Source organism: Mytilinidion resinicola, assembly GCF_010093595.1.
Source record: "Mytilinidion resinicola strain CBS 304.34 unplaced genomic scaffold BDZ99scaffold_3, whole genome shotgun sequence".
Taxonomy (NCBI): Eukaryota; Fungi; Ascomycota; class Dothideomycetes; order Mytilinidiales; family Mytilinidiaceae; genus Mytilinidion; species Mytilinidion resinicola.
The window spans coordinates 2,864,783-2,878,116 of NW_022985439.1; the positions used below are offsets into that span (position 1 = coordinate 2,864,783).

The 13,334-nt window shown below is 52.4% G+C and overlaps 5 protein-coding genes across 5 annotated transcripts; 2 read left to right on the forward strand and 3 right to left on the reverse strand.

Annotated features, from left to right (window-relative positions):
* Nucleotides 1-243: 243 nt before the first annotated feature.
* Nucleotides 244-1,909, reverse strand: BDZ99DRAFT_435966 (extracellular metalloprotease). Its single transcript, XM_033717511.1, has 4 exons — nt 1,160-1,909; nt 959-1,105; nt 737-903; nt 244-671 (listed from the first exon to the last, which is right to left on the reverse strand). The coding sequence occupies exons 1-4, from the start codon at nt 1,625-1,627 to the stop codon at nt 515-517; spliced, it is 939 nt and encodes a 312-aa protein (XP_033582521.1). The 5' UTR covers nt 1,628-1,909; the 3' UTR covers nt 244-514.
* A 546-nt stretch (nt 1,910-2,455) lies between these two features.
* BDZ99DRAFT_516276 (uncharacterized protein) lies at nt 2,456-3,507 on the reverse strand (the record flags this gene model as incomplete). Its single annotated transcript, XM_033725060.1, has 2 exons — nt 2,456-2,610; nt 2,790-3,507. The coding sequence occupies 2 exons, from the start codon at nt 3,505-3,507 to the stop codon at nt 2,456-2,458; spliced, it is 873 nt and encodes a 290-aa protein (XP_033582522.1).
* A 717-nt stretch (nt 3,508-4,224) lies between these two features.
* Nucleotides 4,225-5,979, forward strand: BDZ99DRAFT_516277 (MFS general substrate transporter; the record flags this gene model as incomplete). Its single annotated transcript, XM_033725061.1, has 3 exons — nt 4,225-4,544; nt 4,592-5,652; nt 5,759-5,979. 3 exons carry the CDS (start codon nt 4,225-4,227, stop codon nt 5,977-5,979), a joined length of 1,602 nt encoding a protein of 533 aa, XP_033582523.1.
* Nucleotides 5,830-7,423, reverse strand: BDZ99DRAFT_459406 (uncharacterized protein). The gene has a single exon (XM_033719161.1). The coding sequence runs from the start codon at nt 7,304-7,306 to the stop codon at nt 6,179-6,181; it is 1,128 nt and encodes a 375-aa protein (XP_033582524.1). The 5' UTR covers nt 7,307-7,423; the 3' UTR covers nt 5,830-6,178.
* Nucleotides 7,424-11,884: 4,461 nt separating this feature from the next.
* Nucleotides 11,885-12,485, forward strand: BDZ99DRAFT_198533 (uncharacterized protein). The gene has a single exon (XM_033713220.1). The coding sequence runs from the start codon at nt 11,999-12,001 to the stop codon at nt 12,341-12,343; it is 345 nt and encodes a 114-aa protein (XP_033582525.1). The 5' UTR covers nt 11,885-11,998; the 3' UTR covers nt 12,344-12,485.
* Nucleotides 12,486-13,334: the final 849 nt, after the last annotated feature.

Sequence of the window (13,334 nt, forward strand, 5' to 3'; positions counted from 1 at the left end):
TCTAATATCAAGTCACAAACTTGCTGTATAAGGGAACAACTCCGGCCACCTTTAGGGGGGAATAGCAACCTTCTAGCCAATAAATTCTCAAGTCGGTCAAGTACTAACTAGCCCAGAAAAGAGATAGACAAAAATCGACTCAGTTTAGCGCTAGACCACCGGATGCAAAGAGGTGCTCTATCCTCTCGATAATGAAAAGGGAACCTCGGACAGTCCCAAGTAGGTGTGCATATGTTCAGAGAGAATATGTAACTATCTTAAAACAGAGCTTCGTATGGATTGATGCAGTGCTGCTTAATATTTAAGGGAGGCCCCTACCTGCTGTGTAGCTATCACTGCGGCGTTACATTTCGGCAACCATCTCAGAGAGGAATATAATCATTCATTCCACTATGAACGATACAGGGTGAAATGTGCACAGAACTTAGAGCTTGTCTTCAGTATCGTCGCCCCACCATGCCTCCGGCAACTCCTCACAGATGCAAATGCAAGTCCTATTCGCTTCGCTAGATGTCTAATCAAGCTTACCAGCCTCAATCTCAGCCAACGAAACATCAAGATCAATCGGCGCTCTCCGGGCCATGGACGCCACCGGGCCATTAACGCGGAACTTGTTGAACATGTTGTATGCGCGGGTAACCTGGTTGGGGGTGAACTCCTCGTAGCAGGCACTATTCCTTACATTAGCGAATCGACTTCAGAAGGCACTCGTTCGCGAGGAAAAGAGAACACTTACTCATAAGAGTAATCCATGTAATTGTGGATCGGATCAGGACCCGCAACACCAGGGCACGAATCACGGCCAACGGGGCAGCCGCGGGTAGCGTTGAGCTGCTGGGGGGTGTCCGCGATTGAGTCACCATCGCCAGAGCAGCTGTTGCCCTGGAAAGTGTGGAAGAGGCCCTTTAGCGTACATTAGTCGCGAAGATTTAGAGCATGATCGAGAGGGTGCGCATACAAACCAATGACCGACCTCGTGGGTCACGGTCTTGCCCTCGTTGTAATTGGTAGCACTACCACCGGGGAGGGAGGTAAACAAAATGCTGCATCCGTCGTAGTAGAAGTCGTCTGAGCCAGTCGAGACACTGTCTGGGAAGTAGCAGTACTGGAACGGGTTAGCTGAAAGTCGTCACGTGGCAGTTGGGAATATGAAGGTCACCCCTAAATTGCCACCAATTTCTTTCTGGAAGTAGACATTCAAGGCCTTGTAGTCGCCTTTGCGGAGCTTCTTCTTCATTGCTAGTTCGGCCCCATCAACCGCCCAGCTAGCGTCGACAGTTTTGTCGGTTCCAGCCAGGCTGAAGGAGATGCCGTAGGGAGCGTAGTTGCTGTTCATGACCGTGAGTTGGTCCGCTAGCATGGTGTCGGTGACATATCCATCTTCCAGAGCCTCGCTAGCGGCGACGACGTGGAAGTACGTCTGGACCTTAATGGTTGCGTTGGCAGCGGAAAGCCTGCCGAACCCGCGCTCCTGGCGACTCATCTCCTTGGCCACTGCCAGGAAAGCGTCCGAGGGCTCGGTGCTACATCCGAAGTCGTGTTGATGGGTGGCACGCTGGACCGTGTGTGCTGGGAAGGCAGAAGCTAGAGCAGCGAGCCCGACGAGGGTAGAGACGATCCAACGCATTCTGAACGAGAGAATGACAGAACGGTAAATCTACAAAGCGAATGGCACCAGTTGCGAGAGCGGGAGATCGTACCCTAAGGAGGGCAAAGCCTCTTAAGTACCTCTGGTCCTACCCTAGCCACTCATTCTTATGGTTGACTTGCTCAGAAGGTGTGCAACTTCAGTTACTGGTAGCTTGGCGGTCAACGCGAACTGCCTAATCCGGCTTGCTTAGCCGTTGTTGAGATTAAAACATGATGCTGCACCCGGGTCCATTGGAGAAGGTTATGTGGGTGATGTCCTTGGTGTAGGCCATTCGAGAAGGTGTCGCACAGCCTTTCACAAACAATAGGCCTGTGGAGACGCCCTGCTTGCTGGCGGAGCCGGGGCAGAGTCTTGGTGTTTTCTTGGCTCGCACCGTTGATGTTCAGATCTGCAGATCTTACCAGGGACGGGGCGAGCGATGGGACCGTAATTTGCTTGATGTCAAGATTAAGGGCAACGCTAGCCTAGACGGGTAGGTTTCAAGAGTTGCACTATGGATGTTTAAACCTTCGATAGGGGCTACCTATACTGGCTTATCTCTACGAGGCTGTAATTTCTGCGCTGTGCCGGTTACATGCATAGATGCGACCCAAGGCCATCTTGGGTCCTCGGACTGTGGCGGTGAGAGTTTGCACAGAAATCCCTCGTAATGCTCCACGGCGACTGAGTGCATACCGATACCGTGGTATACCTGGATCACGTTCAGATTTCACACCCTAAGACTTGTCTAGTGCGGCTTGAATCTGATCGTAGTGTGGGTAGTCTAGTTCCACGACATGTGCGAGATGTCAAAATGATACAAGATCAGATGTTTGCGTCGCGGACTTGAAGTTGGATTTCGTCGACACGCTGGACCATCTCAGTTGCCCGCCCCGCAAGTGCTTCGCCCGACAACCGAGTTGCTTCATCGAGAGAGGTCCTTTCGCTACGTTTTTGGCCACCGTGTTGCTCGGTCGGAGCTGCGAAGTTCGGTATGAACGATCTCTCTGCCGCCTTCCTGGAAAGCTCGCCAAGAACATCTCAGATGCCCTTTTGAAGCTGCCCGGCGAGCGTAGATATAAGCATCAGGTGCAAATGCGTCGCGATAGAGGACGAGGGAGCAAAGTCTCCCATCATGATTTTTGGGAAGCTGACCTACATTCTCGCAGACGCCGTAGCCATCGTGGCAAGCGCAACACAGTGCCCCATGTGCTGGAGACCACGTCCCACATCTCAAGGAGCCGGAGATGGCACGAGATGAGCAGAAATAAAGACGAGTGGCTTGTTTTTGCTTGTGTTGTACAAAGGCCCTGGTGGCTCGTGCGGTTGAGAGACGAGACGAAAGATTGATAGGCACCGACCAAGGTCTGAGTAAGGCTGAACGTCTCCTCAATGGCAAAGCCGGTATCTCCTTGAGAGCCGTCTGGGTGCGGGTAGGTTTCAGGGGTCGATCGCGAGTTGTTTGTGCCGCTGCTGGAAGAGGACGCGGACGGCCACATGGAAAGCGGTGGTATCGTGAGAATGTGCTCACTGATGTTTTGCAACAGCGTCGTCAGCATTTTTTCCACCTCGGGTATGCTGGGCCCAGTGGCACTGCGGGATACCCCTTGGTGTGCTGAGAACGCCGACAAGGTACCTTGGCATGGGGTTGAGCACGACATGGCCGCGGGAAAGTGCAGCGCCTCCATAGCACGGTCGAATTGGTCCTCGGGCAGCAGACCCGCAGGTACATCTTCTTCCCAGGAGAACATGTTGGGGTCGAAAAATCCATCTTCGCGTGTCGCTGCTAACGCATCTTGGGCGCCGTTGTGGCTCGACGGTTGCTGAGAAGGATGCTGTCGCCGGCCTTTGGTGTCGTTGGGTCGGAAGCCTCTCATCGAGACACTGAAATGACAAGGTGTACCCGCGGAGAGACAGCGATTACAATACTGCCTGCCGTCGGGTTTTGTGCATCGGAGCTTGTGCGTATGACAGCGGTCGCACACCAGTCGTGGTCTCATGGCTGTTGGTGCTCGTTGAGCTATGCTGAAAGAGAGGTTGAAAGAGGGTGGGAAAGACACACTTCGCGTGGTTTATTGCAGTTGCAGGCTTGTTGAAGGTCTTGCCCATTCTTCTCTGGTCATTATTTCATGGATCGATGTCTAAAAAAGAATTCAAGGATGAAATGGCGATGGAAGCGCGGCACGTAGTTCTTCCTCCCACTTTGTGTTGGGAAAATGGCATTCTAGACTAGAAAATTCCTGGATGCCACCTTTCGGTGTTCTCTAGCTACTACGCACCAGACATCAACCTCTCTCAACAACAAGCCCATAGTTTACCGAATCCAAATAGAAGCCTAGACCATATAGAGTAATATGTTTGTAGTTTTTCAATCTCCTCTTCATCCGTCCTTTGTCCTAGGATCCCTCAACTCGAGAACACCGAAGCAATTCGGCTTTCGGCCATCTCCAAGGTCGCCGATAATGTTCTCCATATGCATCAGTGATCAAGCCTTCTACTAGCTCACCAGCCTCTATATCCGTCTCCTTCTATTCCCTCTTTCACAAAAGTTTATAGTCACTCATTTGCCAATTTTTAATCATTCATCTTCTTAAATGTCCACAATTACTTCATCCTTCCACTCAACAGCTGCCACTCTCCCTCCAAAGAGGACTGAGACCTCGACGTCCCTCACCAGCCTACCCAAGCCCCCAGAGGCCCCCTCGCCCGATCCCGTAACCTCGCTCGATGCCGTATCCTCGCCGCCTCAACAGCGGGGCCTGAAATTCTACACCTTCCTCCTCTCCATCGCCCTAACCGGCCTCCTCGTCTCCCTCGAGGCCACCGTCGTCTCCACCGCCCTTCCCTCCATCATTGCCGATCTAGGCGGCACCTCAAACTATGTCTGGATCAGCCTGGCCTACTTTCTCACTGTGTATTGATCTCCATCCACCTCTTGCCTCCATTTCTAATAGTTTCCAGAACCGCGCCCCAACCCCTCGTCGGATCCCTCTCAACCATCTACGGCCGCCGCAACCCCCTCCTTGCCTCCGTCCTCGTCTTCGTCCTCGGCTCCGGCCTCTGCGGCGGCGCCTCCAGCATCACCATGCTGATCGCTGGGCGCGCGGTCCAAGGCCTAGGCGCCGGCGGCGTCAACGTGCTGATCGAGACCGTCATCTGCGACATCATCCTTCTACGCGAGCGCGGCAAATTCATGGCCCTCGTCTTCAGCATGATCACCATCGGGACGGCGCTGGGGCCCGTGTTCGCAGGGCTGATCGTGCAATACAGCACATGGCGGTGGGTGTTCTACCTGAACCTGCCCGTGGGCGGGGTGGCGTTTGTGCTGCTCGCGCTGTTTCTGAAAGTCAAGTCTGGGGAGGGCCAGGCTGGGAAGAGCTTTGGGGAGAAGATGGCGCGGCTGGATATACTAGGGAATGTGATCTTCATCGCTTCCTGCGTCTCGGCGCTGCTAGCGCTAGGATGGGCGGATGCGGTGTACCCTTGGTCCTCCTTTCGCATCATCCTTCCGTTGATCCTCGGCTTCGCGGGCTTTGGGGTGTTTCTGCGGTATGAGGGCTCTGGATATGCCGCCGATCCAACGATGCCGCTTCACTTGTTTGCGAACCGGACGAGCTTAGTCGCTTTTCTCTTGACGTTTTTCCATGGGCTGCTGACGGTTTACGTGTTGTATTTCCTCCCAGTCTACTTCCAGGGCGTGCTAATGTCCAGCCCGGGGCAGTCGGGTGTGCAGTTGCTGCCCACGGTGTTGGTTATGATCCCGTTCGCAGCCGCCGGAGGTGGGATGTTGACTAAGGTCGGGAAGTATAAGCCGGTGCATATGATCGGGTATGGTGTTATGGTACTAGGCTTCGGATTGTACACGTTGCTGGACGAAAACTCGTCAACTGCGGAGTGGGTGGTATATCAGGCTGTGGAATCGGTGGGTGCTGGGCTTGTGGTCGGTGTGCTGTTGCCGGCTATACAGGCAAAGCTCACCGATGCAGATACTGCGAAGTCGACGGCAACTTTCGGATTTGTGCGTTCTTTTGGCCTAGTTTGGGGGAGTTGCAGAGTTAGCCGGCAAGATTCAAGATTCTGGTGTGAGGGCAATGTTGGCAGATGGACATGCTTATGAGCATGCAACAGGGGATTTTGTCAAGTCACTAGATGCCGCAAGTGGGGCGCGGCACCAGGTTGTTGGAGTTTTCGTGGAGAGCTTGAAGAGAACTTGGCAAGTGGGGATCGTATTTACTGGTGTCGCATTTCTGCTCACCTTTTTGGAGGAGAGCGTGGAGTTAAGAAAAGACTTGGATACTAAGTATGGGATGGAAAACTTGAAGGAGGAGACTGCAAAGGAAAATGTTTGATGGAGATTCAGGAAAACATGGTACCACACTATATCTAATGCGCACGAGGGAGAAGATGGCAAAAAGCTGTATCTGATAGATGTCCTAATTAATAGATCCGCTTTGACGCCAAACAATCCAAAGAGTTCCTGGAAAGTAGCCAATTTCATCATGGTATCGTAATGTAATGATCAAACTTGCCCATCCTCATACGATGTGATCATCGTCCTCCTTGACCAGCCAAGAATTTAGCCACCTCCTTCTGGAGCAGTCGACCGCCCTCCTTCTTGATCACGGGTAAGCCGTGCTTCATGAACATAGTCTTGGCTTGCTTCTGCCAATCAGCTGCTTCCTTCTTACTCCGCGGAGCGTCTCTGTCTCTATATCTGTCGTCCCTGGGATCCCGATCATAGCGGTCTCTGGGATCTCGGTCATAGCGGTCTCGTCGGTCTCGTTCGTCTGCGTATCGGTCCCGACCTCCCCGCCTGGCACCTCGATCATCGCGATGGTCCGAGTAGTAGTCGTCGTATCGGGGTTTCGGAGGAGGTGCATCGCGGCGGGCACGATCAGAGCGGTATCCGTCGTCTCGTCGTCGCGGAGGGTAGCGGTCATCTTCGTACTCATCCTCGTCATAGCGGCTGCGACGCCGGCGAGGATCAGGGCCGTCTGATTTGTAGCCGGACCTCTCGCGGTCTCGGCGGCGTGGAGGCTCGCGGTCATCCTCATCGTCGTAACGGCGTGCGGGCGGTCGGCGGTCTCGTGGGGCGCCCCGGGAGTCGTACGGATCGGGTGGCGCGTAGCTTTGCGGCCGTCTCCGAGGCCGATCATCCCTGGGAGGAGAGATATCGCGAGTCTTGCTCCGCACGGGCAATGCCATGCCCGCAGGTTCACGATCTAGGTCGTCGTCACCGCGCCTTTGGCGTCGGGGGGCTGCATCGCGATCATCCGCGTCCCCTCTAGGAGCGCCACCTGCTGCCGCCGCCTTCCCGCTTCTTGGTATCTTCCGTATTTCTCCTTCATCCACCCCGTAAGGGTCGCGAGTCTCTCGAGGTGGCCTGCCATCGTCGTGCGGGGGGCTTTTCGGCCGCCGGGATCTGGGTTGTTGCCGAGGAGGACGCTCGTCGTCGTCGTCTTCAGAAGGATCGACAACTGGAGGCTTTTGGCGGGGTGGATTTGGGGTCACCGGAGGAGGAGGTATGCGATCGTCGACTTCATAGGGATACCGGTCGCCCCTCGAGCGTCGGCCGGGCTTTCGGGGCTCGTTCTCGGGGCGGTACTTTCTGGGCGGAGGCGCGTAGCCGTCGTCGTCGCTCTCGTCGTCGTCGTAGTATTTTCGGGGTCGTGGCATCGTGGGGGCGGAAACGTGTGCTGATGTTTGCCAGTCTGCGAGATTGTTGTAGAGTGCGTGTTGCACCCGCAGTTTTATTTGAGAGACAAGGGCACGTGATGAGGGCGTGATGGGGCGTGATGGCGTGCGGTGGAGGGCCGTGTGGTGGTGTTTATGAGCCAGCTGCTGTGCTGGCGGTCAGGTGAGAGACGTCATGCTGCATTCCCCGGCGACGTCCAAGGTCTCTCATGTCATTGAGACTACAGCTCAACTGACCTCCCCCATGTACCTCGGCTGACTTGCCTTGGCAACCTATCTTTAGCGCCCTCACCTCACCCGACCTCCATCCTTCCTACACCACACTTTATCTGACCTCCCTCATCGGCCTCTCCACCGCCCACCCCGCGACCTCTCACGCCTCTTGTCCAGCACGAATCGTGCTTCAAGCTCCAAGGCTCCTCGAGCCCGCCCTGCGCCTCCCGCGGGCTCAGCGTCTCGCCAAGATGCCTGAGGAGATCAAGGCCCTGGCACCTGGCATCTGGCACCTGGCACCTGGCACCTGCATGGTCCGGACTGTTTGGTCCCGTGACAAGGCTAGTGGCTTGCTTGTTCTGCTGTTAATCACACCCCTGAGTAGGTTGCATGAAAGACACAGCCACGAAAGCAAATATTAATCACTATGTAGAGTATTCTATTAGAGGGGGTTTACGGCTTCCAAATACTCCACCACTTATGGCATAGGGGCCTCCTAGGCAAAAAGCCGTGAGACTGAACGGCAACCGAAGTACGAGCCATCACGCTGCTTTAGCTCCCCTGCTGAATCTTTGAACAACCTCTTCATCCCCCTTTGCTTGCAATTTTGAGTCTTTCGGCAGTGCTTCCAGAAATCGTGTTTGTCCGAATATCCCACTGCTTGGATGAATTCATCACTGTCCTCTTCATCCAGATTGTCGCCGTCGTCGGCGGGGTCAATCTCGCCGGTCCTGCAGGGGAAGTTCTGGTATTTGCTCGTGTCGCCCCACCCGTCGGTGATGTACCAGCCGTCTCCCTTCGATGAATGGACAAGGAGTGCGCCGTTCGGCGACCTCGCGATGGGAAGATTGAACTGGAAGCCAGCCGAGAGCCCAACACCGTATTTTTCTGTTGCGCTCAGCATACCCTCGTACGCTTGATCGGCCCAACCATTGGTCTGATTCTTCGTACCCTCCATGGTGACGTCTTCGAATCCCATTTTCCTGTAATGCCACCAAGACTCTCGCACGATAGCCTGCATCATTCACTGTTAGCCACAAATACAAGGAGATGCGAGCGCATAGCCTCACTTCTGGCGTAATGCCATTGCCAGCAATGCCGTCGTCCCACTCCGGATGGGTTAGTAGTTCCATACCCGGCGGGCTGCGCACCATAGTCGTAGCCATCTTTTGCCATCTGATCCTTTTAAACCAGATTAGCAAGGGCTTGTAGCGCTAAGCAAGGAGAAGTTACCAGTAGATATGGAATAGTAGGTTTGGCCACTCCTCTAAGCACACTTTCGTGCGTTTCCTACCCTGGTCGTGATGGCTCGGGACACCTCTGTTATCGTCTGTACAGTTTCCCTCTGCGTCAGCTACGACAATGTAAGCTCCCTCCAACCGCCAGGCCCAGTTTACGGACAGCCCACGGAAGAATCGGTCCGTGCTCGCCTTAATTCTGCTGGCCGCCTCTGGTATAATGCCGAAGTAGAGCCTATAGAACACGCGTTAGTAGCTGCCACCCAATAGAATTCAGATTAGCAATCGTACCCCGTCTCTATCTCATCCACAAGACCTGCGCCACTCCTCATCATAGCTTCTCCAGAAGTCCTTATTGCAGCGGCAAGTCCCTCTCCTGTATTGCTGACAAAGGATTCCCAATCTGCCTCCGTATCGTGAACCATATTACTGTCCAACTTTAGCTAAGAGGTCAGCGCCAAAAACCTTTGCCCGCACATACCTGACTCCTGCCATCAAGATGGATTTGACGCCCGTGCCTGCCGCGATCACCGAACCCATCCCACCGAGGATATTTCTAGTCATATCGACCGGAACTGTCAGGGCTTTTTCCAATTTTTGTGCGGTTTTCAGGGCTTCTCCTCCGACTTTCGCCGCCTGCGTCGCCCCCGACATCGACCCAGCTAATCCCGCTCCCCCCGCAGAAACTGGTGAAAGCGCGGAAGAACCCCAAGCAGCGACCGACGCTGCAACAGCAATGACCGAGAAGATAATTTGCATCAGCATTTTCTGGCGGCTTTGGTCGTCGACGAGACCTTCCATCTGTCTTTCGACCGACGTAAACTTGTTGATGAAATTCTTGCTGTTGGCCGTCCAGTAAGCCCAGGCCGTCTCGACCTGTTCGATGAAAAACTCCTGCCGTCCCGTCATGATAGAAAACGTCGTAAAGAAGTACCACGCCTTTCGGCGATCGTCGTCGTCCGAATTAGGATTCATCACATCGTTACACCGGAAAGCCTACTTCGAGTTAGATCGCGTGCTAGAATGCTCTAGGCCGGGAGAGAAACAAACCCTGCATTCTTTGGTCATGTCGCATCCCCAGTCATCGATGGAAAAATCGGGATAGTAAGATTTTCTGATCCAATATATGAAACCGTCCGAGGTCGCGTTCCACATTGCGTTCACGGTCGCCTTCGAGGTTGCGTTCAAGGTCGTGTCCGGGATTTCGTTCGAGGTCGCGGTCATATTGTTGAAAATAGCGACCTTATTTTCCAACCACTCGCTGCCGTTGACTTTGCGCCACATCTCTCTACTCAATGGTTCCCACCCACAGCCTGAACCATCCAAGTGGCTTGCAGTGGCAACAATGTATTTCGCAACAAGTGAGTTTGCGAGGGTGTCCCAGAAGCCTTGCTGGTACGACCCAGACGTCTGTGCAATAGCCAAGGCGTTGGTATAATTTCGCGGATCCGGAAAAATCTCAATATTTCCCCGATAAGTAACGTTGGCTTCGCCGGCACCTTTAAGATAGCTGGAACTGCGGCCTTCGGCGCTATGCACCACAAGTTGGGCAAGGTCCTCGGATCCTAACTGAAAGCCAAGCAGGTAGTCTGAAGATTTATTGTCACCTGCTAGAGGATTATAGTTGTGTTTTTGAACTGCCCACCATATTTTGTCGTAATGTCCTCGGGAGCAATCAGGTCCAACATCCGAACATTTGTACTTGTATTCGGATTCTTTTACTGTTCTTAAAGTGGCCGAGGGAGACGATGCGGACTCGGCGGTAGTAGAAGTAGACGATGCGGCCTTGGAAGGCTTAGAGGAAGACGTGGATGACGAAGAGGACAATGCGGCCTTGGCAGGCTTAGAGGAAGACGCGGACGACGGAGAGGCTACAAATGATTTAGTTTCTGTCCCTACACGTTAAATAGGGACGATATCTAACGTTGTAGTGGCCGAGGGGAGTCGGGCATAAGTTGTCGTGGCAAGAAGTCCGCTATAGCAGTTTCGAAAACAAGAAACGACACAAGAAGTGTCCTAAAACTCCAGGGGCTCCGATGATATGGGCAGGCCCGCATCTTAACCATGGCCTTTCATTCAGCCACCTTGTGATCGAGAGTGAGAGGAAGGGTTGAAGGCAAGGACACTGGATGAGATAGGTTCAAGTTTAACAAATCGAGGAGATGCCGTTTAATTAATGTTGGGGGATTCATGTCGTATGATCTAGAATACAAAATACGGATAGATGATGGAGGACCGTAGACGCAAATAGAGCTATCTTAGTTGTCCGTATCAAGGCCGATTCTAGACTGAGCAGTGATGTTATTAGACTGGACCAATCTGGAGGTGGACTGGAGGGAGGCACCAAAAAAAACATCGGACTAGACGAAGATTCTATTCAGACCGCATGGATTTCATGCTACGGATGGTCCACGGAGCTCCAATGGCTTGAAAGTCCGCAATTCTTAGTCTCTAATTAGTCCGCTTAACTTATCACGTGACGCTCATTTGCTATCACTAACAAATCTCGCTGGAGTAGCTACTCTACAACCTGACACAGCCTTTCTATTAGCATAAAGATCTGGCGCAGAAGCCGTAGTCCTAGCCAAGGACGAGATGGAAACGGCAGTTTAGAATATCTCCAGGGCTGTACTTATTATCTTTACACAGTAAGATTTCCTACGCGAAACTATTCTAGGTAGCTTACTCCCGTCGTGCCAGGAGCTCCACAGCGATTTCTAGTGAATCATGTGCATTTGAGGCTTCGTCCAGTCCATTAACATCACCAAAAATAAATCTGACTGAGAGGTCCCGTGACAAAATCTCTTCCTGCTGAGGCTAAGTTTAGTCTAGTAGTCAAATTCCATCTCGTATATGTACATATAATTAGTGTTTAATTAGTGTTTAGACGTCGTTTCTTGACGTGACGAACCATGGATGGCAAAATTCACGACTAAACATAGCCAGGTGATTAAAATTTTAACATGGGACGCAGTCCTATGTTATGGTGACTCTGGAGCGTTCTAGCTGATACGAAGATAGACGAGCCACAATGTCTCGGTTACCCTCGCAACCTCGCATGAATGAAACGTATTTTTCTCATCAAATCTCTCGCACATTTACTCTTCGAACCAGCAGTATTGTCTATTGAAGACTTTTTTGCTTTTCATCACGACTCAGTATCATATATCATTCTCCGAGAACACACCTTTCTTCCAGCTTCCCAGACCGCCGAGCTCCCCCAATGCCAACTCCTACACCAAACCCATTCTTCTTCACGGAATCCCGATTGAGTCGGTGTTTATTTTCCATTGGCGACGCTATCACCAGTGCCGTCATCGGCGCCATGTGCGTCGGCTTCGTAAAGCGGTTTTTGAACACCAAAGTGGAGACGGAGAAATCGCAACCTTATAAACCAATTATTCCAGGCAAAAGCACCAAAAGACCAACACCTGGTGTCACAGAGCTTCCAGCTCAGGATCCTGATCCATCGGCACTGCCAGCCAGAAGCACAAAACGAAGACCAGTTCTTCCGGCATTGGATATCCTAGAGATCAACGCAGAGTTCATTAAGGATATACAAATATAGACGTTGCAGGCTTATGACACGTCGGAAATGGATGACTATCACCGAATCTGCTCCTTGGTGTTAGGCTCTATACATCGTTCATATTGAAGACAGCTATAAATCCAGCTTGCGACACATTTTTGCCTCTATGATATTGAGAGTGGCGGATGTGTGAAGCTATGGCGAAGGAGGCTGGGCTCTGAAGCACCCAGCACCCAGCATCGCTTCAGCGAGGATTTTGAGGTGCGATCGAAGCAGTATTCAAGCACCCTACCTTTGTAGATTTCTGACGTTCGAGAAGCAGGTCAGGTCGACGGTCCTCGAATTTGGAAGTGTTCAAATTTGATCCTTTCCGCTGCCCACAATATTTCAGGAACCGCTTGCTGGACTGTACTCGAAATTTCAAGAAGACTGAAAGGATTGGCGAATCTGCGTTCCTTGGGGATGCTGTAATCTATGCAACACCTTGCTGTTGCGTTCTCACTCGCCACCAAAAGAGCCCTCCGAGGGCTTAAGCATCTTCGCCATCTTGCGCTTGGGCACATCGATCTCGGATATGGTACCTTCTGCAGCCCGATTCGGAGCTCTTGCACGAATCTGCTATGGTGTCTCGAAGCAGAACGCGAACGCGAGAGTCTGTGGGTTCTAGAACTGAGCACACCACAGGAGGATTTGGATGGATAGTAGGGCTAAATGCTTTGGCCCTCTTCTAACCTATGCTTCGACTTGTTTGAGATATACATACGGACGACGTTGTTGCATGCGTTTACTTTCTTTTATTTGGGATAGCTTGAAACTTTCATATGTTAGTTTTGCGAGAAGCCTCTCAGAAAAGTAGCTTAGCCAACCCTCGCTCGTCTGCCTTATACAGACAGCGTGCCTGAAAGGTCTCATAATGGAACGATCACCATTTCCATTATATATCCGTGAACTACCCAACATTGAATACATGACTCAGGCTGTTTTGTGATGGACGGAGACCTACCTTTGTACGATGCTTGATTACTTACAA

Bases quoted from the DNA above. Each gene is read 5' to 3' on its own strand.
- BDZ99DRAFT_435966 (XM_033717511.1), bottom strand. From the start codon at position 1,627: ATGCGTTGGATCGTCTCTACCCTCGTCGGGCTCGCTGCTCTAGCTTCT. The intron at 1,106-1,159 runs GTGACCTTCATA...AACCCGTTCCAG, and splicing joins AAATTGGTGGCAATTTAGGG to TACTGCTACTTCCCAGACAG. The intron at 672-736 runs GTAAGTGTTCTC...TGTAAGGAATAG, and splicing joins TACATGGATTACTCTTATGA to TGCCTGCTACGAGGAGTTCA.
- BDZ99DRAFT_459406 (XM_033719161.1), bottom strand. From the start codon at position 7,306: ATGCCACGACCCCGAAAATACTACGACGACGACGAGAGCGACGACGAC.
- BDZ99DRAFT_198533 (XM_033713220.1), top strand. From the start codon at position 11,999: ATGCCAACTCCTACACCAAACCCATTCTTCTTCACGGAATCCCGATTG.